The sequence below is a fragment of the Lissotriton vulgaris genome, chromosome 5 (genome assembly GCF_964263255.1).
Source record: "Lissotriton vulgaris chromosome 5, aLisVul1.2, whole genome shotgun sequence".
NCBI classification, from domain to species: Eukaryota; Metazoa; Chordata; class Amphibia; order Caudata; family Salamandridae; genus Lissotriton; species Lissotriton vulgaris.
In genome coordinates this window covers 418,095,395-418,120,662 of record NC_141693.1, presented here as the reverse complement: position 1 = coordinate 418,120,662, position 25,268 = coordinate 418,095,395, and the positions used below count along the sequence as shown (strand labels likewise).

The window sequence follows — 25,268 nt, the reverse complement described above, 5'->3', positions numbered from 1 at the left end:
CATTATGGTTCTAAAGTCGTTGGAGTCACTCGAGAAAGTTGTTATAAATCTTGGTGTATTGCCTGCTTCATTTGTTAAATGTGGTTTATCTTTTAGAAGGGTGTGCTGGGGAATTTTTTCTACCCTACTTAAGATATTATATAATAATGTAGGGACATATCCTCTTACCACAAACCTCTCTATGGACTCCTTAGCTGCCTGTTGAAAATCTTTATCATTTGTGCAGTTTCTCTTAAGTCTAAGGAGTTCCCCATTGGGGATGCTATTTTTGTAGAGATTGTGGGTGGTTACTGTGAGCCTGTAATATCGAATTGCCTGCCGTTGTTTTTCTAAATAGTGTAGTGCAGATTAACCCTTCATGTATGAAGACTTTTAAATCTAGGAAATCTACTTCAGTTTCACTAATGTGACCACTAACTTGAAGGTTCACTGTATTGGTGTTGAGTTCTCTGATGTATGCTTCTGCCTCTGAACGCGAGCCCTTCCAAAGAATAAAAAGATCATCAATGTACTGATACCAGCCTACTACAGACGAGACCCAGCAGTTGTTACATTCAGCCCAGGCCACCTGCTTCTCCCACCAGCCCACGAACAGGTTTGCGTAACTGGGGGCGAAGCAGGTACCCATCGCTGTGCCCTTGATCTGTCTGTAGAGCTGGTTTTGGAAGAGAAAGATGTTATTTCTTAAGCAGAAAATCAGGAATTCTATCAGCATTTCATTATGTTGAGTGAATCTTAAGGACTTGCCTTTCAAGAAATACCTAACTGCTCTCACACCATTGTCATGATCAATACAGGTGTACAGGTTTGTTACATCTAAAACAATCATTAGCATATCTGATTCCCATGATATATTGGAGATAACTCTTATAAAGTCTTTAGTGTCCCTTATGTATGATGGCAACAGTTACACATATTCAGCTAGAAAAAAGTCAATATATTATGACTTTGACTCCTTTAAACATCCTGTAGAATATATCATAGGACAACCTGGAGGTTTCTTTGAGTCTTTTTGTACTTTCGGCAGATGGTAAAATGTGGACAATACCGGATGTGAACATGTAAGGAACTTCAATTCATCCATACTAAGCATGGATTTCTCAAACCATTTCTGAATGCACAGATGATATTCTCTTATGCTGTTATTATATCCATCCCTAGATATATTTGTGTAACAGTTGACATCAGATAACTGCTGCAAAGCCTCATTACATTAGTATTCCGTTGTCATCAGGACAATATTTCCTCCCTTATCGGATTGTTTGCATACTATTCGGGGATCTTTCTCAATGCTTGCTATTGATTGTTTCTGATCCATTGTTAGATTCATATTTGTGTCATTCCTTTTTGCAAATTTTTGCTGTCGTAACTTAATTAAATCTTTGGTTTCTGTTTCCTCAAATACGTCGATATTATCGAAGCTCATTGGTGGAATAAAAGTCGATTTTTATTTGAAATGAGTCTTTAATGTCCTTTGTGTGATGCCAAAACCTTCAATAGCAGGGATAGAGACCATACCTTCCTCCATATCTTATAGGACTACTGGGCTTTCAAAAGCTTGCAACACTGGCAGGTCTTCTCCTGTAAGATCATCCCGAGACTGATTGTCTGTAATTGCCATTTGTACACTCATGTTTGGTCCTTGTAGTGCTCTCATTTTAAAGAACTTAAGAAGTTTCAGCTTCTGGGTAAACAAATAAAGATCTATCCTTGGTTAAGTATACTCAAAGCCTTGCGTGGGGAAAAAGTCAATCCTTTCTTTAAAGCTATTTCAGCGTTTCGTGTCAGTTTCCTCTGAGTCACATTGATGATTGTAAGATCGTCGGGGGAGATCATTTCCTTGCGCCTCTCTTGCTCCTCTTGTATGAGGCGACTCCCTGATTTACCCCTGTTGCTGCCCGTCTAGTTTTTCTAGATTTCCTTGTGGGCCTCTCCCTCCCCGTTGCCGCAACTGCCTCATTAACTCGAATTTCTCGTGAAAATGGGAACTACTGGGGAGACTCACTTGTAAATCCACGTTGCCATCATCAGATTGTTGATTATCTGTCGTGATGTCAGACTCAGAGTTTTTTTTTTTATCAATTGCTCTGCGATTTACATTACTGCACAAGGCTTTGCAAGGTGCATCAAATTTGCGTGCAAAAGTTAGTATTTTAACTTGTTCATAGTCTTGGGCATCTCTGTTAAACTTTGTATGTTACTGTTTTTTTATGTTTTCTTCATAGGTTAAAAGGCGTGCTTTCATTGCCTCGATGAGCTATTCACTCAACGGAGTATCCTATTCCTGCATTATTATTACTTCTAATTCAGCTATTTCCTTGAGACATTTCTCGCGGTCGCTCCGTGAGAATTTTATGAGTATTTTGAAAATTCCAACCGAAACATCCGTGGTATACGCAGACCATTCATCAATGAGTTTAGGGTCCGGGTTCTCATAGGTTGGAATGGTATATATGCGGAGACCGCGTGCTATGTGCTGTACCGCTATATAATTTTGTAAAGAGGTGGCCTCCCACCTCTTGCATATCTCACGCTCAAATAGTCGTTCTAATTTCATAAAATTCAATTTCAGAGTTCCATGTGTCTCTGATTCATTGCCTCTCGTGTCTCTTTGTTGTAACGGGCCACGTTTAAAGATACCTTCACAGCGTAATTCGTCAGATTGCATTGTCTGTCAAGCACTTCCATGGGACGGTCTGACAAGTCTACAGCCCAAACCGCTCTACGGAATTACGCCAAACTTGGCAACATTGTAGGGACTGGTACGCAGATGTGCCTTTGCTATGTTTGGTGAAATTTGCTCCAGTTGTTTTTATGAAAATTAGGTTAAAAAACACATATATATCTATATGAGCTTACGGGTCCGCGCACCGTAAGAGTACCATACGCGTACGTGCGCGTACCCTTACGTGCGCGAGCGCGATCCTGATTGGCTGGCAGTCGACTGTAAACATTCCAAACTGTCCAAACCAGGAAGAGTTGGCCACCATCTTGTTTCTCAGGAGAACTGAGGCACAAGAGAGCCCAAAATAAGAGTCTAAAACATGAAAAGGGGGCAGGCTAGAGACCCCCCAACCCCCTAGCCCTTCTCTGGGGCTCCCAGAAGGACCCCCAAGGGGTGCGCGCACGGTACGCGTACAGGTCCGCGTACGTATGCGTACCGTGCGCGTACCCCGTGATTTCATTAAAAAAAATGTTGCCCTTGGGGGTCCTTCTGGGACAACCTGAGAAGGGCTAGGGGGTCAGGGGATCTCTACCCTGCCCCCTTTTTGCGTTTTCCACTCTTGTTTTGTGCTCTCTTGTGCCTCAGTTCTACTGAGAAATGAGATGGCTGCTCAGTGATGTCACTGACCATGTCATGAATGATCTAATATGTGACATCATCAGCAGTGCATTGCGGGTGCGCGAAATATATTTAGTCCAACTAACTATATAGGAGCAATTTCAATGGTTTTGTATGAGTGAAATGTCCAGCAAACTATAACACCCCTAAAACTTTTTTTGAGTGAATTTCAAAGTTTTTTTTAAAGCTAATTCCTAACTATATAAGGCCTGAAACCTTTGGTTTTTTCAGTGAATATATATATCGATAAAACCTATTCCCAGGAAGAAAAGAAAGGAGGCCAAAGGGGAATTCGTTGGAGGGGCTTTATTACAAAACTGCATCGGTGAGTGGCGGCAAATGCATGTCGGCGTGTTCGTGCCTTCCTCAGTGCCCTGCACCCACGCGAGTCATGTGAATAGTCCATCAGAGCTGCTCCGCCTTTGTATGGTGCTGACGTCACTGGACTCCTCCCCGAGACAAAGTTAATTCACCTGTTGGATGTCGGGACCCATTACCAGACTTCAACTCCCAGGGTGCATCATGTTTATGCACCTTGGTCGGTGGTGTGCTGGGCACTTCTAGAATGGTGCCGGTTCCAGTGAAAGTTGCAGGTAACAATGGTTTAGCCGCATGTCTCTCACGAAGCAGTGCAGCAGCGCCTGAAGGTGGACCTTGGAGCAGCATTAGTACATGGCGCCATGCACCACCTTGAAAGGATTGCTGACACCAGCGTCGATGCTGTCGACTGTCACACAGGCTTTAGGAGACACGGCTATCTACCCACTCCTGCGCTACATGCCACAAAGCCTTCAGGGTTGACGAGGGTCCCAGCGCAGGAACTACCGCAACAGCAAGAAGCGGACTTTGGAATTCCCATGTGGGGGTACAATATGGAAAAACATTGACATTGAGTTATCCAAACAAATATTATAATTCCGAAGAACGCTTTGGATGCAGAAAACGAACTCAAGGAGAGGGAGGGGCCATTCCATTGGCCCGTGAATGAGCAATCCCCTTTCTCCTTCCATGTGTGGCAACCAATGAAAATCGAGGTTTTAAACTTATAAAGTACCACCATGCAAAAGCTGTATGAATTTATGAAGCAAGCAGGAAGAAGGATTATTGCCGAAACGCGTCCTTGCCAGTAAATTTCATTGTGTAACAGACCCCCTGAGTGCCACGTGTTTCTTTGAAACTTCAAGCGTTGATATATATATATATATATATATATATATATATATATATATATATATATATATATATATATATATATATATATATATATATATATATATTTATATATGTATCCCAGTACAATTCATTTGCAATGGACCCATGCCGCTTAGTGACGTCGGGCTGTGGTGGGGTAGTGAGCCCCTCTAATCAAGAAACCGTGTTGTCTCCTCCGTCTTCTTGAAATAGCACACCGCAGCCCCAAAATGCTTGAAAGCATTTTGGGGCTGTGGTGTGCTGTTTTAAGAAGATGGAGGATACAACACGGTTTTGAGATATATATGCAAAAATGGCAAATCTGGTAGAATCCCAAGATTAGCAGCCTGCACACAGCATGTCAGTTTCACAATATCTATATATATAAATGTGTGTGTGTGTGTGTATATATACACACATACATACTGTCCAGTACTTTTTGCCACTGGGTAGTTATAGTTAGGTCAGCTGTTCAGTAGAAACATATTTTTTTCTGTTGCTAATAACTTTTACCTTGTTTGACGAATCTTCGCAAAATGTTCCAAAAAGGTTCTACTATTGGTTAGTTTCTGCATGGAAAGTTACTGGGTGATCCATCAAGCGGGGGCTGAGAAAATAAGGGGGTCTCAAAATGCTAAATCCCTCAAACATCTGCGAAATGGGAAGGAAACATGACCTGACAATGTTCCTGCAGAGGCATTGAAGACAGACTTTCAAACGCTACGTCTGGAAGGATTTGGGAAGAGAAAAAGGTGGCATCAAACTGGAAGGAGAGTTATGTCATCAGGATCTACAAGAAAGACGACTTGAGTAACTTCACAGAGGGGTAGCTATTCTATCAAACCCAGGCAAAATGTCCAACAGAGTCATCCTGTACAGAATAAAGGAACAAGTTGATGTTAAGTTGCTAGACCCGCAAGTTAGCTTTTGCAAAGTTAGATCCTGCACAGGCCAGATCGCAACAGTGAGCATCATCATTGAGCAGTCGTTGGAAGGTACTCCCCCCTCTATGTCAACTTCATCGACTATGAAAAGGCTCAACTATAAGAAGGCATTCAACAGCATGGACAGAGAAACTCTTTTTGAACTCCTCCACCACTACGGTGTGCCAGATAAACCCATAAGAGTCATCAGGAACTCTCTTGAGGGAATGACCAGCAAGATAGTCCATGGAGGACAAAACATCGAAGCCTTACAGGTGAGGACTGGAGTCTGCCAGGGTTGTTTGCTATTGCCTTTTGTCTTTCTGCTGGCCATGGACTGAATTATGAAAACATCCACAGCAATGAGAAGACATGGAATCGAGTGGACACCTTGCAGGCAGCTCTGCAATCTGGGCTTTGCAGGCAACCTGGCCCTACTCCGCCATATCCATTTGGAGATGCAAGAGAAAACCAACAATGTGGCCCAACCTGCTATAGCCTTTACAGGCCAGGGAATCCCCCCCCCCAGCTGAAATTGATGTGTACAGGGAGGGGTGATGCGCTTCCCTTCCCCACGAAGGAACTCTTTACAATCAGTACAGACAGTCGTCAAACTGACTGCCTGATCTACTCCAAAATCTCATAGCAATCCAGAGCTCTGCGAGGAAATAGCCTCTTCCAACAGAAGGTGGAACCTCTCTTTTCCTCATTTAGTCTCTTCCTAAACACACATCCCATGGAGCCAGCCATGCCTCTGAGAGCTGAACTTGAGCCCCTACCAAGCCTGGTTAAATTCTCACCTCTGACAATACAGGAGACTATTAATCTTCTGGCCTCTATCAAATCGGGATCCCCAAATGACCCCTGCCCAGTTTCTGTGGTCAAACTAGTTCCCGAGACCATCAGATAGCACTACCCCAATTTTCAATGCCACTTTTTGGGTCGGGCACTTTCCTAAGAAATAGAAAAAGTCATCCATCCTCCTACTTCTCAAAAAACAAAATCTCGACCATAAGGAACCTAACTACTATTGGCTAATCTCTTGTCTTCCCCTGCCAGCAAAAATTATTGAAAAAGCTATGAATATGCAACTCAGTGCACATCTCAGAGTGAGGAACTCTCTAGATTCCACTCAATATGGTTTCAGGGCCGAGCACAGCACAGAATCAGCCTTAATAAAATCCACAGAGGAAGAAAGGTAAGCCCTGGACCAAGGAGGCAATGCAGCACTTACCATGCTGGACCTCCCCGCAGTCTTCGACACAGTCCATCACGATGTTCTGATGGACCATTTCGCGGATTGTGGGGTAGAAGGTAAGGCATGGAACCTCCTAAAATCCTTCCTTACAGAATGGATTCAAACTGTAGACTTAGATAAAGCCCGCTCACAACCTTTATCCCTGCCATGTGGAGTTCCACAGGGGTCCTCCCTCAGGCCCACACTTTTTAATGTCTATGTGACACTCTTGGTTGCACTGATTAGATCTTTTGGGTTCCAGCTGACATCCTACGCAGATGACACACAGATAGTGATGTCACTATGACCTGGACAAGAGACTGAGAAAGCGAAAAAGTTCCATGACAGTATGAAAGCGGTCAGGCGTGGATGACAATGAACTTTTTGAAGCTTAATTCAAGAAAGACGCAGGTCCTCATTTGTGGCAGTAATGCCAATTTTTGGACACCAGATTGGTGGCCAGAAGAACTAGGGACACTCTCGAAGCCAACTAGGAAAATAAAAAACCTAGGAGTCTTAATGAACAACAAGCTGACATTTGAAGACCAGGCAAGGAAAATAATGTCCTTCTTGCTGGCTGATAGCCACAAGGTAGTGATAACATCTTTAATCCTTTCGCGTGTGGACTACTGCAATAGCCTACACCTAAACATCCAGAAGAAACATCTAAACAGGATTCAACTTGTGCAAAACGCAGCAGTAAGACTTTTGACTGGAACACCAAAATTTGTCTCGATCAAAAAAGGAATAAAACAGCTGCATTGTCTACCAGTCAAGCAGCGGATTCAATTCAAGTCCCTATGCAAGGAGGAGGCCCAGAACATCTAAAACAGTATTTTAAATGGTCGCCCCAAGAAGAGTACTCTGATCGGCCAGTGCAAGATAAGTGGTTATAACCCCTTTTAAAAAAGCCAACTGGGGGGGGGGGGGGGGGAAGAAGCTTCACCACATGCGCTGCCAGAGCCTGGAATGAGCTTCCTTTCCATCTCAGGAACACCACAGAGCTGTTGACATTTAGGAAGGGACTAAAAACCTGGCTCTTTAATTCTTAGGTCAACACACACCCTGTCATTCGGAAGGCAGTGCTCAGCGCCAGGACACCTTCGGGAAACCATTGCGCTTACGAAATACATCTAACATAACATAACATGTTATGCTCAGACCCCGGAGTGGCCATCCCTGGGGCTGAAATTAATGTTTATGGGGAGGGGAATGTGCACCCCACTCCCTGAGCCATGACAGTCTCTGGGGAGCCCATCCCATGGTCACAATTATTCAATATGGCGAGAGGAGCCATGTGGCTCCCTCTCCCTGAGTTATGGCAGACCCCAGTAGCACTCCCCTGGGGTTAAAATTTCTCAAAATGGGGAGAAAGTTACCTGTATCCCTGACGGCACTGATGCGGGCAGGGAAACAGATCAAAATATTGCTCCTGCCTGAAGTGGGCAGCATAAGTAGGTGCTCCCTGGGGAAGGAGCAATGTAGGATGCCTGCAGCCTGAGGGCTCCCCCGCAGCCCCATCAAGTGCACCTGGGCACCCACTGTTAATAGTTCAAGCCCAGGAGGTGCCACACAGCCCCCTCCCCTTTAATTTTTAGTAGTGGCCCTGGGTTTAGGGGTCCACAGGGATTAATAAGGATTGGGGCGGGCGCCATATGGCCCCCAACTCCACTTTCATAAAAAAAAGGGCCCTGGGGGTTGGGGTCTACCAAGACCTGGGGAGGGTGGCCATGTAGCCCTCCGCCCCTGTAAACAAATAAAGGACCTGGGGGATGGAGTTCCCAGGGCCTAATAAGGCTCAGGCAGGGTGGCCACTTGCCTCCACTCCTCTTTAAAAGACATAAGGCCTTGTGGCCTACCCAGTGAAAAAAAACAATGGTTAAAGTATTGTTATAGTTAGGTGAATATATCAGTGACAACATTAATGTTTTGTACTTTAAAAAAGGCAGGAGTAATTCACCAGTTATAGTGCGCCCCTCGCCATGCACTGCATATGATCTCACATGTTTCATCACTCATTACTTGTTCTATGACATCATTTAGGCCATCACTGATGACATCTCAAATGACATCATTGATGACATCACCAATTACATCACTGATGCATCATCCAAGCTTCTTTTGTACACATTGTGCGATAAAAAGGTACAGCATTAGAGCTATAAAAGTAAGTGCAAAATAGCTGAAAAGAATATGAAATATTGTTGCTATCATACATACAACCCTCATTGGCAAAGCAAGTTTGTGTTATGTGCAACATTGACCCTATATCATAAACTTCATGGGTAGCTGAGTTCATGTTGACATGAACGACAGATGAAAGGGTACCCTATTCTGTACATGGTGTTCAATCTGTACACAACTTTTCAGGTAAAATCAAGTTCCTCCAGATACTGAAGTTCTGTTACATAGTTAATGCCCTACTACAAACATACTTTACCTGCATCAAATCCCTGGCAATCACTGAATCGACAATGAGAAAAGGAGTGGCTATAAGTAGAAAAGTGGGTAGTTTTAACACTGTTTACTCTATGGAGTGAGTTTACTCTGTACCACACTGTCTGCAGAGAGTGAAACTCTCATGAGTAATAAACCACAGAGTATTAAAAAGTATCCACTAAGAACAGTGTACACTCTATGCAAAACTTGTTCAAAGAGTGACAGTTCTCTTAAAATAACCAGGTGCTAAAGATTATACTACCTGAAGCCTTCGTACTGTAGTGAACACTTTATGGATAGCCTATCTTCTGAAGCAACAAAAGCAACAAAAACAAATGTATTTGGGTTAGTACCTGAAGCATATGTTCTTGTATGTTAGGTAGAAACTGTCAAGCTGAGACAATTCTGACTAATAACTCAAGAATGCTTCCAATATACAGTACGTAGAATCTTTGCCCAGCTAGAAACGTTTTCTGCTACCATAAAACGTGTGAGGAACATAATGAACACAAGTCGTCGAATGTAACTTGCAGATACAGTTACTCTTCAATACATAGATCAATACCACAACACACCTATTTTGTTTTAGGAGCACATGCGTTTTGTAAATACTTATATAGATTAGCTGGACACAGGTTGCACAAAATTCATATGAAAAGTGGTATGGCAGTTATTCGCCAGTATGTAAACTATAAAACAAACTAACACACTCATTGGATGATGTCATCAATGATATTATTTGAGATGTCATCAGTGATGTCATAGATTATGCCATAGAACATGACATGAGTGATGTAATATGTAAAGTCATAAGCAGTGCAAGACGGGGGCACAAGTTATAGTTAGCTGGTAAATTTCTGTATTTTTTTCCCCAAAATGTTTATTATTACTTTAACCTTTGTTTTTTTCAGTGACTATATTACTTACCGGCGGTCGCAAGTAGGTAGTTATAGTTAGGACCTAGTTACCATAGGAAAAGCATTTTTTGATTTCTTTATAACTTTGGTGCTGTTTGACGAATTATCACAAAATTTTCAAAACGAGTGTGCTGGTCACTTCAACTGCTTCCTAGAAAGATTCAGGGTGATTCATCAAGCGGGGGTGAGAAAAAGGGGGAGTGCCAAAATGCACTTTCTCCATGCAATTTCCCATTGTTCATTTAGACACGAATACAGCCCGAACCGCTAAACGAATTTACACCAAATTTGGCAGAAAGCTAGTTCTTTGTCTAGAAAGAGGGCTTTTTGTAATTTGGAGTAAATCTGATCAGTAGTTTTGGCTTTAATAAAGAAAAAAGATTTATGCATATCTATAGCGGCATTTTGCCGCAGATCCATAGCTGTGGTCTGCGGAGCCCGATCCAACAGCAATGCTGTGATTGGTTGGCTGCAACCTGAAAGCAAAGGTGCAACTGCCATTTTGTAAATTGCGACATGGTCCGGGAGGGGGAATAAAGTATGAATAAGATATAAGGGTTCAGGATAGAGAAATCCTGACCCCAGGGGACTGATTAAGAAGTCTCTGAGGGACCCCTCAGGATCAAAAAATCGTACAAAAAGTTTTTGGGGGGTGTGCAAGGATCTGCAAATCCACCATAGCACTCAGCTCAGCCCCCGTGTGAATCAACGACTGATCTGTAGATCCAAATCCCAATTACAAAAATATATACCCACTCACAGACCTACTCACTTACACACTGACTTACACACCCACACAACCACTCACACACCCACTCACACATCCATACAACCACACACACATGCACTCAGACACCCAGAACACTACTGACACATCCTCTGAGAGACCCATACAGCTGCTTACACACCCACTCAGAGACCCAGAGAACCACTCACAGACCCACATAGGCACTCACACACCCACATAACTACTCAAACACCCATTCACATACCTGAACAGCTACTCAAAGACCTGCAAAACAACTAACACACCCACTCACTGACCCACACAGCCAGTCACATATTGTATTCACACATCCACTCACACACCCACACAACCACTAACACACCCAATCACACAATCCCTTACACACTCATACAACCACTTACATATCCACTCAGAGACGCACACAGACACTCACTTAGCCACTCCCAGACCCACACAGCCAGTGACACATGCACTGACATACCCACCACACCACCACACACTCACACACCCACTTATACAACTACACAACCAGTAACACACCCACTCACATCCCAGGTTGCAGGGACATTATAATTAGGATATTACATTAAAAACACATAAATCCACTGATAAAGACAAAGGTAACATGGACGTTATAGTTAGGGAATAGAATTTAAAAAACCTTAGAAATTCACTAAAACACATATGGAGATGTTATAGTTGCGTTTAGATTTTACACATACAAAACCCCAGAAATTCAGCAGTTATAGTTATCTCAAGTGCCCTAAGAAAACTATAACTTGTGCCCTTGCCAAGTGCTGCTAATTACCCACACATATTACATCACTCATGACATGTTCTATGACATCATTGGCAACCTCACTGCAACATTTACAGTAAAACTGTTGATGAGAATACTGTGCGTAGCGGGGGCATACATTTTTTTTGTTTGTTTTTATTACATTTCCAAATAAAAAACATAGGAGTAAAGACAAAAATCAATACATATCTGAAAAGAATAGACAAGACAATAAACAATAGAAAACAAATCCATATCACTAGTATTACAATCCTTGGATCAAATAAACAATACTGATAAAGTGGCGGGGCATGAGTTATAGTTACCTTAGGGCACAAGCTATAGTTCCTTAAGGTAACTCTAATTACTGGATTTCTATGGTTTTGAGTGTGTAAAACTATAATGTTCCTGTTACCTTTTTTTGAAAATTTCTACGTTTTTTTCACGCTATTTCCTAACTATAACATCCATGTGACCTTTGGGTTTTTTCAGTGAATATAGATAGAACTACTTTCCGTTTAACTTTCTTTTCAGTGATTATTTATATTTTTACGGTTAGGATTACTGTCTTGAATACAGATAGAGACAAGGGAGTCTAGGACTCATAGTAATTAAGATTACTGTAAGTTATTGGTACATTCCTGAAACACAGCCAGCCTTGGGCTGAGAGGCAAATTGTTAGTTGCTGCACGTGTTGGATTGTCTCAATCCTATTGGATGCTGATTTTCAGTGCCCACAGTAATGGGGTTTAGTTTATCTTGACAATATCTTACAGATGGAAGATGCAGCCATAAAGGACAGAGCAGCATCCCAGCTCAACAAGAGTCAGATGATCAGAGAAAGACTCCACCAGAGACCGTCAGGAGTAACAGACTTTTCTTCACCAGTTGCCTGCCAGAAGGGTGAGACTGTGAGAGTAGTTTAATACTGCCTGACATTTGCTGTACTAAATCTCTTGAAATCTCTTGAAAATTGTGCTAGCTCGCATTGATGCACAAGATGCTATTTTACATACTAAAATGTTCTATTAAGCTGTATTAAATTTGTCATATTATCTTATGTTGTAATACCTTCTGTTATCCTATTACAAAAGGACATATATTGCACAATTCATGTAGCCGAAGTGTGTTTATGTTGCTGTATCAAGTTCAGTAGTTAACTTGATGGATCCTGAAGTTTTGATGAATAGCTTGTTCATATTGAGTTTTGAACTTTTAAAGGTCATAACAGAAGCAGGGGTGTTATAGGTTGGTCTGCAAGAGTTAGATCTGTGCCAGATTTTCTGTATATATCTGTGATAATTTAAAGAACAATAATAATGATAACAATAGCATTTATGGACATAATAATAATACTAATGCTACTACTACTACTACTACTTCTACTAATAATAATAATAACTACAGAGCAAACACAATAATAATATAGTAGGAATAAAATAACGCTAATTATTGATCTTACTATTATTTAATTTTTTTCTTCTTCTGCTTGTTCTTCTTTTTATTACAACAGCGGATAGGCCGTTATGAAATAAAATATATAAATTAGGAGTTATATATATTGTTAAAAGATACAACTTTTGCCCAGTGGCGAAGGAGGAAAAGCTGAGGTAGTCTTGCAAAGATCTTAGAAAGATTCAAATCTGTGACCTTCTGGTACACTTTAAAATTGCAACTTACAGTTTCAGCACAGATATCTGCTGCAGGAAAATTAAGCTGATTTAAGCTGTTAGACACTCACATGTGTACAGCAAGTGTAAGCTGCCCAAAAAGATGCATTACTTGTATTCAAACTTGTGATTTAAAGTCATAATAGGAGTGGATCCTGTAATCTCTATTAATTTATACCAGTGCTCGAGGAAGTAAAGTAAATACCCAGTATTTGTATAACAAGTGCTAAAAATGCATACAAACTGATCAGTGACCGGTACACAAAATTATTTTCTTTACTAAAGAAAAACATTTGTGGAAGAGATTTTTGATGAGTGCTATGGTTCTGTCTTTCTCCTGGTATACAGCCAGTAAAATCCACAGCTTATCAATATGAGTTTCCCTGTGAGTTACAGAACTTAACATTTAGTTGGTCAAGATAGAAGTTAATTCCCTTTATTATTAAACCAAAAATGTGCATGGTCTTTGGCCCTGTTGCCACAGTGCTTGATGTGCATAATGTTTTAAATACATAATTGCACCGTAAACATTTATTTATTATTTTCATTTTATTAGAATTTGCAAAAAAAAATGTTTTTTTAAAAATGTATTGAAACCATTATATAAAGCCACCCATGTTCAAGGTGAGCATGGTGCAGTCTCAAGCTAAGCACTGAGAGTGTTCTCAGCCTCAACCAGTTGACTCAGAAGAACACATTTGCTCTCTCCATATTAGGAGTCTTAAATTAACTGCTGACAGAAAAAAGCAAGTCATCTTGTACAAGCAAACTGTCACTCAAGTGTAGCAAATGTATGGAAGCTTCAACACAACAAATAAATATACAAACGGAGGCAGACTTCAATAGTAACTATCGCTCTGCAAGAGTGTAATCTATTTTCAAATAATATTTTGAAATTGTATTTAAAAATATGATCAGAACATAAAAAGTGGTACAACAAACAGTTACATTTAAAATATCCATATTTATTCAACTTAATTTTCATGGATATGTATCTGTATCCGAATAGAGATGATATTGATTGATTGATTTAGATGTTTGTTATAGCAAAATAAAACATACCATAAACACATTCTAAATAGTACTAGTTTAGTACATTATAGCAGTGAAAATTATGAAAGATGTCATGCAATATGAAAAATACATAATGGATAACCATGAAATATGGTCTAAGTTTGCCATTTTGGGGTCCTGGAGACATATGCAAACCACTATACCTTTGTTTTCCTGGTTATTTTGCCACAACAATCCATTGATGTATGTATCATTCTTGAGGGAGAACGTGTTCAGCAGTATATGCGAGGCGTGGGTGATGGTACGGCACCACCCGCAGTTGGGAACACGCCAGCAACCGCATTGATACAGTGAAGGATATCAATATATATATATATATATATATATTATTCCGAAGTTTGCTCCAGAGACGAGTTCCGCACTCCCAGGTAGGGTAGGTAACAGCCTTTATTAATGAACAAGCAGCTTCCTCATCTCGTTTTTCAAGTCCTTTAGCCTGACGCGTTTCGGGGAATTCGTTCCCCTTCCTCTGAGGCTTCCGTGAGCAGCTGCAGTTTCTAGATCTCTGCCATGTCCCCTGCGTGCTCTTTCTTAATTTTATAGACCTCCGGTGTGTCATCGTACTGCAACCGCAGTTATTTTACTCCGTTAGAACTCCTGTTGCACGCTGGGACTTGTAGTACTTTGCATCTTATTGTTCCCCTTCGGTGGGTTCAGGTTGCTCACGCCGTTTTCAGGACACTTTTAACAACTCTCTGGTGGGTCGAAATGAGACCCTGCTTGTGAATCAAGGTCCCTGCCAGGCCGAGGACAGAGGGAATATTTCTTTTCTTCCCCCCGTTCAGACCCCTTCTCTTCAATGGGGCGGTGCGTCGACTCCACAGCCTGAAGCCGCCGTGACAACATTATTCCGAAGTTTGCTCCAGAGACGAGTTCCGCACTCCCAGGTAGGGTAGGTAACAGCCTTTATTAATGAACAAGCAGCTTCCTCATCTCGTTTTTCAAGTCCTTTAGCCTGACGCGTTTCGGGGAATTCGTTCCCCTTCCTCTGAGGCTTCCGTGAGCAGCTGCAGTTTCTAGATCTCTGCCATGTCCCCTGCGTGCTCTTTCTTAATTTTATACGAATTCCCCGAAACGCGTCAGGCTAAAGGACTTGAAAAACGAGATGAGGAAGCTGCTTGTTCATTAATAAAGATCACGGCGGCTTCAGGCCGTGGAGTCGACGCACCGCCCCATTGAAGAGAAGGGGTCTGAACGGGGGGAAGAAAAGAAATATTCCCTCTGTCCTCGGCCTGGCAGGGACCTTGATTCACAAGCAGGGTCTCATTTCGACCCACCAGAGAGTTGTTAAAAGTGTCCTGAAAACGGCGTGAGCAACCTGAACCCACCGAAGGGGAACAATAAGATGCAAAGTACTACAAGTCCCAGCGTGCAACAGGAGTTCTAACGGAGTAAAATAACTGCGGTTGCAGTACGATGACACACCGGAGGTCTATAAAATTAAGAAAGAGCACGCAGGGGACATGGCAGAGATCTAGAAACTGCAGCTGCTCACGGAAGCCTCAGAGGAAGGGGAACGAATTCCCCGAAACGCGTCAGGCTAAAGGACTTGAAAAACGAGATGAGGAAGCTGCTTGTTCATTAATAAAGGCTGTTACCTACCCTACCTGGGAGTGCGGAACTCGTCTCTGGAGCAAACTTCGGAATAATGTTGTCATGGCGGCTTCAGGCCGTGGAGTCGACGCACCGCCCCATTGAAGAGAAGGGGTCTGAACGGGGGGAAGAAAAGAAATATTCCCTCTGTCCTCGGCCTGGCAGGGACCTTGATTCACAAGCAGGGTCTCATTTCGACCCACCAGAGAGTTGTTAAAAGTGTCCTGAAAATGGCGTGAGCAACCTGAACCCACCGAAGGGGAACAATAAGATGCAAAGTACTACAAGTCCCAGCGTGCAACAGGAGTTCTAACGGAGTAAAATTACTGCGGTTGCAGTACGATGACACACCGGAGGTCTATAAAATTAAGAAAGAGCACGCAGGGGACATGGCAGAGATCTAGAAACTGCAGCTGCTCACGGAAGCCTCAGAGGAAAGGGAACGAATTCCCCGAAACGCGTCAGGCTAAAGGACTTGAAAAACGAGATGAGGAAGCTGCTTGTTCATTAATAAAGGCTGTTACCTAGCCTACCTGGGAGTGCGGAACTCGTCTCTGGAGCAAACTTCGGAATAATGTTGTCACGGCGGCTTCAGGCCGTGGAGTCGACGCACCGCCCCATTGAAGAGAAGGGGTCTGAACGGGGGGAAGAAAAGAAATATTCCCTCTGTCCTCGGCCTGGCAGGGGCCTTGATTCACAAGCAGGGTCTCATTTCGACCCACCAGAGAGTTGTTAAAAGTGTCCTGAAAACGGCGTGAGCAACCTGAACCCACCGAAGGGGAACAATAAGATGCAAAGTACTACAAGTCCCAGCGTGCAACAGGAGTTCTAACGGAGTAAAATAACTGCGGTTGCAGTACGATGACACACCGGAGGTCTATAAAATTAAGAAAGAGCACGCAGGGGACATGGCAGAGATCTAGAAACTGCAGCTGCTCACGGAAGCCTCAGAGGAAGGGGAACGAATTCCCCGAAACGCGTCAGGCTAAAGGACTTGAAAAACGAGATGAGGAAGCTGCTTGTTCATTAATAAAGGCTGTTACCTACCCTACCTGGGAGGGCGGAACTCGTCTCTGGAGCAAACTTCGGAATAATGTTGTCACGGCGGCTTCAGGCCGTGGAGTCGACGCACCGCCCCATTGAAGAGAAGGGGTCTGAACGGGGGGAAGAAAAGAAATATTCCCGCTGTCCTCGGCCTGGCAGGGACCTTGATTCACAAGCAGGGTCTCATTTCGACCCACCAGAGAGTTGTTAAAAGTGTCCTGAAAACGGCGTGAGCAACCTGAACCCACCGAAGGGGAACAATAAGATGCAAAGTACTACAAGTCCCAGCGTGCAACAGGAGTTCTAACGGAGTAAAATAACTGCGGTTGCAGTACGATGACACACCGGAGGTCTATAAAATTAAGAAAGAGCACGCAGGGGACATGGCAGAGATCTAGAAACTGCAGCTGCTCACGGAAGCCTCAGAGGAAGGGGAACGAATTCCCCGAAACGCGTCAGGCTAAAGGACTTGAAAAACGAGATGAGGAAGCTGCTTGTTCATTAATAAAGGCTGTTACCTACCCTACCTGGGAGTGCGGAACTCGTCTCTGGAGCACACTTCGGAATAATGTTGTCACGGCGGCTTCAGGCCGTGGAGTCGACGCACCGCCCCATTGAAGAGAAGGGGTCTGAACGGGGGGAAGAAAAGAAATATTCCCTCTGTCCTCGGCCTGGCAGGGACCTTGATTCACAAGCAGGGTCTCATTTCGACCCACCAGAGAGTTGTTAAAAGTGTCCTGAAAACGGCGTGAGCAACCTGAACCCACCGAAGGGGAACAATAAGATGCAAAGTACTACAAGTCCCAGCGTGCAACAGGAGTTCTAACGGAGTAAAATAACTGCGGTTGCAGTACGATGACACACCGGAGGTCTATAAAATTAAGAAAGAGCACGCAGGGGACATGGCAGAGATGTAGAAACTGCAGCTGCTCACGGAAGCCTCAGAGGAAGGGGAACGAATTCCCCGAAACGCGTCAGGCTAAAGGACTTGAAAAACGAGATGAGGAAGCTGCTTGTTCATTAATAAAGGCTGTTACCTACCCTACCTGGGAGTGCGGAACTCGTCTCTGGAGCAAACTTCGGAATAATGTTGTCACGGCGGCTTCAGGCCGTGGAGTTGACGCACCGCCCCATTGAAGAGAAGGGGTCTGAACGGGGGGAAGAAAAGAAATATTCCCTCTGTCCTCGGCCTGGCAGGGACCTTGATTCACAAGCAGGGTCTCATTTCGACCCACCAGAGAGTTGTTAAAAGTGTCCTGAAAACGGCGTGAGCAACCTGAACCCACCGAAGGGGAACAATAAGATGCAAAGTACTACAAGTCCCAGCGTGCAACAGGAGTTCTAACGGAGTAAAATAACTGCGGTTGCAGTACGATGACACACCGGAGGTCTATAAAATTAAGAAAGAGCACGCAGGGGACATGGCAGAGATCTAGAAACTGCAGCTACTCACGGAAGCCTCAGAGGAAGGGGAAGGAATTCCCCGAAACGCGTCAGGCTAAAGGACTTGAAAAACGAGATGAGGAAGCTGCTTGTTCATTAATAAAGGCTGTTACCTACCCTACCTGGGAGTGCGGAACTCGTCTCTGGAGCAAACTTTGGAATAATGTTGTCACGGCGGCTTCAGGCCGTGGAGTCGACGCACCGCCCCATTGAAGAGAAGGGGTCTGAACGGGGGGAAGAAAAGAAATATTCCCTCTGTCCTCGGCCTGGCAGGGACCTTGATTCACAAGCAGGGCCTCATTTCGACCCACCAGAGAGTTGTTAAAAGTGTCCTGAAAACGGCGTGAGCAACCTGAACCCACCGAAGGGGAACAATAAGATGCAAAGTACTACAAGTCCCAGCGTGCAACAGGAGTTCTAACGGAGTAAAATAACTGCGGTTGCAGTACGATGACACACCAGAGGTCTATAAAATTAAGAAAGAGCACGCAGGGGACATGGCAGAGATCTAGAAACTGCAGCTGCTCACGGAAGCCTCAGAGGAAGGGGAACGAATTCCCCGAAACGCGTCAGGCTAAAGGACTTGAAAAACGAGATGAGGAAGCTGCTTGTTCATTAATAAAGGCTGTTACCTACCCTACCTGGGAGTGCGGAACTCGTCTCTGGAGCAAACTTCGGAATAATATATATATATATATATATATATATATATATATATATATATATATATATATATATATATATATATATATATATATATATATATATATATATATATATATATATATATATATATATATATATATATATAAAAAATATATCCTGTTCTGGAAATGAAAAAATCATCATTCGGCTGCCAGACGCAGGATAAGGATGAGGACATCCTTTTTAATTGTCTTCTAATTATTGAGGTAAGCTTTCAAAGGGGAACAAGCCCACAAAATAACTGTTTTTAGGAGTAGAGTGTTTAAATCATTTATCAAGAAAAACATTCATGGAGTTAGAAAAATGAATTATTCATGAAAGGTCTATTGAGAGGTAAAATAAATGAAAATGAATGAAAAGAAAGTAAGACGAACACTGGGGTGAATAATGCACATTGTATTGTACAAGGAATGCATTTGCATGTTGCAAGATGCCACCGATTTTCTTGGCCACAGTGATTGGGCCCGATTCACAGAACTAACTAAGGACAAAATCCTAAACTTACTACCATTTTGGTATGAACAGAAGGCACTTACTCATTTTGGTATTCACAGAAGGCACTTACTCATTGATGAGTAAGTGCCGTCTGTGAATACCAAAATGAGTAACTTACTCATTTGGAGTAACTTACTAATTTTGGTATTCACAGAAGGCACTCACTCATTGATGAGTATGTGCCTTCTGTAAATACTAAAATGAGTAAGTGCCTTCTGTGCATACCAAAATGGGTAAGTGCCTTCTGTGAATGCCAAAATGGTAGTAAGTTTAAGATTTTGTCTTAAGTTAGTTCTGTGAATCGGCCCTATGTTATTGTTATACATTTTTTCTTTCTTAATGCTTACTGATGAGAGAGAAACACATATAATAAATTGTGAAAATGGTGCTCGTCATTGTGAAGAAGGATGCGTCAGGCAACTGAAACCCGTAGATGATTTTTTCACTTCCAGAATAAAATTTGGTGAAATTAACAGGAGTGCCGACATCATTCTTGAGAGAGAACGTGTTCAACAGTATATGTGTGTGTGTGTGTGTGTTCACTGAAAAAAACACAGTTAAGAGCCAGTTATAGTTCATCCAAAACGCAACTGAAACAGCCCTGAAATTCACCAATTATGGTGTGCAACTCACATTGCACACCATACTTAATTCTCTTGCCATGTTTGGCTCTTTGTGTTAGCCTTTATTTTACATCCGTCGGCTAGGAGGTTCTTTAATTAAACAACAGAAGAGTGCGGCCAACACACAAAGGAAGAAACTTAAGAAAAAACGTAATCAACCAGTTCAACCAGAAACAACTTTATTCGCTTTTTAAATCGCTTTTTAAATCACGTTTATGGTTGAGCTGGATGCTTTTTAAATCACTTTTTACGTAATCACACAAAAACCTGCTTCGCTGTAAACAGGTGTCGTAGCACACCAGGGAGGCACTCGGCCTCTCTGGTGGGAACCCAATGATGAAGCATGTCATCAACTAGGTTGGTGAGTGAGGGTTCTTTTAACTCGCAAGAGTGATTTTCTCTCGTCGTTTTTTCTTAAGTCTCTTTTTTTCTTAAGGTTTTTCTAAAGTTTCTTCCTTTGTGTGTTGGCCGTAGTCTTCTGTTGATTAACTAATATTATTAGCAGGGGTTTTTAAAGTGACTCAGCATCCTTTTCCCTCTCTTACCCGTTGATTATTTATAAGGGGTATTTTAAGCATGACAGGTATGTGATATTTAGTAAACATTGTGCGTTTCACACTTTACCTTGCAAATTCCAGGATTGTTTGTTGAAGGATAGGTTAGGTAAAAGTAAATTCGGAAAGATTACAAATATAACGCACAACTGAAAAGTAAACCCAGTTTTGTTATGCAGTAATAAGTGCAAAGTTTGTAAATTTGCGGTCAACAGAACTGAAGTAGATAATCTTTCTGATGATGAAGAAAATTACGATTAGTACACATATAACCTGTAACAGAGATCAGATGATTTATGCTTCACTATTCATCACTATTCTACGTGAACAAAGAAGAAGATTTCTGCATTTGAGAGGAATCTAAAACAGCATGAATCTTATCCTGTTTCAAGACATTTTAATCAGTCACACAAGGGGTATTGTGTTGATTTAAAAGTATTTTGCAATTAATAAAATGCCTTTTTAGTACTTGAGAAGGGGATCAGGAGAAGTTATTAAGGTAGATCAAATATAAGCATATCTTGATATTTATTAAAAAGCATCAGGCTCAAACCTGGATGAGGAATTACTTGCACATTTGGGCTGATTAATATATATGTTGATCTTTATCTTTAACTTTTCCTAATTAATTTAAGAATTATCATCATGAATTTGAGGAATTCATTTGTATTAGTATTTTGTTCATATTGATTACAGCTATGTGATATCGTTTTTAAATAGCACTATAATCACAAAATGGTGACCTACATAAGCAAGATTCGAGCTTTGCAAAACCGTACCTTATTCTGGTTGCACAAGCAATACACTGTGTATGTGCAACACTATTGAAATGTTGGTGCATGTCTGTTGTGGAAAGAACACAGGATTTATAAATTTCTTGGGTCCAGCTGTACCCACATTTACAGGCACCTGCTCAGATTTAGCGCCCAACTAAATAATCCACTAGCGTGCACACACTCACACACCCAGACACACACACGCAAACACATACACACACACACATACACAAATCTTGGTGTACTCTGTCCATACACTGATACACATAGACATGCACACCATAACTGTATGCAACCTAGTCTTTTTCATTTCATGCACATGCAGACATTTCTGATGTGATGCTACTGCTATCTGTTCTGTTTCTATCAATTTCATAGAAGCGAAGGTATCGCATATATATTTCTTTTGCTTTTCCCACTGTGCTTAAAAATGGTTCTGGTTTTCTGACTCAAAAATTTTCTTTTCTTGAGACAGGATCCGTAACCAGTGATTCATGCCAATCTACAGGTATGTATCAGCCACATTCTGCTGAAGCAAGAGAATCCAATCACATGCCAGAGAGTTCATCTCTGATACTTTCCTGCCAAGGACACCAACAAGGTATTAAATACAGCTGTCATTAGACCAGAAAAAACATTCACAAATTGAGGAGTGCCTGGACATGCCTTGTAGATTGCACCTGACATTTGCGTAGAGTGCACTGACAGCCCTTCTTGAAAACCACTGCTAGTCTCATCAGAACAAGGGCATTCATAGCTATGGTAAGTTCGACAAATTAAGTGAAGTCTGATCAGTTTAAAGAAGTGAATTTCTGGTGCAAAATTCACCTTAACATTATTAGTATTTTCTTTGAATGCATACCCAGACTCACCAGAACATGAGTTCACTCCCTGAGAAAATAGTTAGGGCTACTTCAGAACAACTTTAGATCACCATCAGAGGGTCAGCACTCAAAGCAGTGCCAGGGGATCTATTCATAGAAATAACAGAACCTGTTCATTCATAACACATAGTTCATCTGGAGTGTGTCAACATGTGTAATCTCAAAGCACTCTCTTCGAAGTATTATGTAAACTTAGCTGAACATGTGCACCTTGAGTCCAATGTCTTGGCTTGATTAGTCTCAAAGGCATTTTTCAAGACCTCTGACCATGGACATTCTTCCTTTACTCGTTGGAGAGCCTGCACTCCACAGAGCGTTTAACCAGGTTCACTATATAGAATCTCACTGATTCGGCTGAGAGCATAGCTGCTTATCATAGGTATGATCACTATAGGAAGATATTCTTTCTCTGTAATAACCTAAATGTAAATGTGTTTACTCTCAACAGGAAACACACTGCCTGGAATATCCTGGAAGTCAAATGTCAGTGTTTCAGCAAATAGCAGCTATATTGGGTCAAACTCCACTGTGTCTGCATCCTGCGAGTCCAAAGGCCACTCATCCCCAGCTAACTCTGTAAGAAGTTTGGCACAAAAGAGAAGAAAGGTATTGATACAAATAGGATCTCACAACTCTCCGTAATGCACTCACCCCCTGATTTAATGTGCAGTATTCTAAGGTATCCCCTTTAGTTCATGAGCATAATCACCCCACCCGCAGACACCTGGCCTAATTAGACATTTAGACGCACACGGTTAATGTTCAAGTCAGGCAATTCCATTCTTTCTAGAAATGTTCATTTTCTATGACTTGAGGTACCATGACATAAAATCCTATACGTCCTTTCTCACTGAGCAGCAATGTTATATTGGCCCATGGTTCTACATGCATGACGATTTAAGATAAGGTCTCATAATATTGTAATTAAGCACTTAGTCCGCCAGTCAGTATAGTTTTTTCAACAATTTAAAAAAGTAATAAAAGTAGTCCGAGAACCATAAAGTAGTAAATACACCTATTTTTTTTTTTTTTTTTTTAAATAATTTTTATTGTAGTCATACCTGTACAGGCCAATATACGTATAGCAGTAGCATCATAAGAGTTAGCAGATATGCGATACATTTCTCTACTCAATACACAGCCTTCCGGCCCACAACCCGGGGGTTGGGCGGCGTTGAAATCTCTGCTCATCCATGCCTGACGTTCCATAGAAAGGAGTGGTTAGCGTCCGGATCAAGTGTATGTCTACTTTTACAGTCCTACTAAACTACGCGCTAGACCCCAACTCCCCTTCCCCGCGCTAACCCCTAAACACCCCCCCCCCATCCCACCCCACCTCGCACACCATCACCCGCCTAAGGCTACGTTATGACCACCCCTGGGTTGCTAGCCTCATGCTCCCCGTATTCCTGCTGACCCTGGGGCCTCAACCCGCCTACTCTGAGCCCTCCCCTCCGGGGGTCCCCTCCTGCGTATCAGCCTCGCTATCCCTGAGCGCCTGCACCATTATTTCCCATGCGGTCGCATTGTCAGCCGCTGTCTGGTTAGGGGTCCTACGCGCTACTTGGTATCTATGTGCACCGTCAGCCGAGGCCCATTTCAGAAACTCCTGCCGCCACCTCCGTGGAGCAGGCCCCAGCCTCGCCTTCCAATTCCTGGTAATCTCTCTCTTCGCTACCATCAACCCCATGTCGATAAACTTACTCGTGAGCTTATTTTTGGGGGTGTGGGGAAACCAGTGCAAAAGGCATTCGGCCGGTCCGTACTCTATCGATCGTTCAGTCACCTCATTCAGTACCTCCCCTACTTCGTGCCAAAAGTCATGCAGGACCGGGCACGCCCATAGCATGTGTACTAGCTCAGCTCCCTCTTCCGGGCACCGGGGGCAGGCTGCTGTGTCATCGCCGTAATACCGCCGTATTCTGCCTGGGGTCAGATACGCCCTATGCAGCACATAGTAGTGGATCAGCTGGAACCTGGCGTTCCTTGTGCTGTTACGTGCTCTGCGGACAAGTTGTGCCCAGGTCGTGTCCGGTATATCCCTGTGCAGATCCTCTTCCCATTTGGCCTTCAGGGATGTGAGAGGAGGGATATTCTCCCTAATCATTCGATTATATAGGCATGTAACTGCCTTAACCGTGCCCGCCGCCATCATGGTGTATTGGCACGCCGCTGCCGTCTCGGGCTCCCCAAGCCCCGTGCCCCAGTGGGCGTGCATCGCCCTGGTCACTGCTGCGTGCAGCAGGAATCCCCCTATCGGGATACCGAAGCGGTCTGTCAACTCCCGGAACAGGAGCAGCGCCCCACTCTCAAAGAGGTCCCCAACCACCTGTATACCCGCCTCCTCCCATTCCTGCAGGCTCGACCAATCGCCTCCATGTGGTAGTGCCGTCAGCATGGCCAGTGGTATCTCAGGCGCGTAAGGGCGCTGGGTACCCGCTCTCTTCTGGGTCCGGTTCCAGCATTGTCGGTACGTGCGCTGTTCCAGCGTTAAGTCCCGACTGTCCAACCGCTGTTGGAGGGTTATGTACGCTAGGACGTGCCTGGGCGTCCCCCGTAAGCTTTCATCCTCCGGGCCCCGAAATACCCTCGCCACTTCCTGCGTGAATATCTGTAATTGAGCCGCCAGGTAATAGAGCTCATAGTCCGGCACCGCCAGCCCCCCCTCATCCTTCGGGCGAGAGAGCGTGGCTAGCGCTACTCTGCACCGTCCCGCTCCCCAAATGAACGATGTGATCTGAGATTTGAGGAGCTTAAAGAAGGAGCCAGGTATCCAGATTGGGAGCGTCCGGAAATAGTACAGTAATCTCGGCAGGGCTACCATCTTTAGT

General features: G+C 43.1%; 1 protein-coding gene across 1 annotated transcript in view; it reads left to right on the top strand.

Annotated features, from left to right (window-relative positions):
• Positions 1-25,268, top strand: part of FRMPD2 (FERM and PDZ domain containing 2) — a 603,077-nt gene that overhangs the window by 181,647 nt on the left and 396,162 nt on the right. The window contains exons 6-8 of the mRNA XM_086921788.1: positions 12,353-12,479; positions 22,029-22,061; positions 22,886-23,043. Of these exons, the coding sequence (XP_086777914.1) occupies positions 12,353-12,479; positions 22,029-22,061; positions 22,886-23,043 (318 nt within the window). The remainder of the gene's footprint in view (positions 1-12,352; positions 12,480-22,028; positions 22,062-22,885; positions 23,044-25,268) is intronic.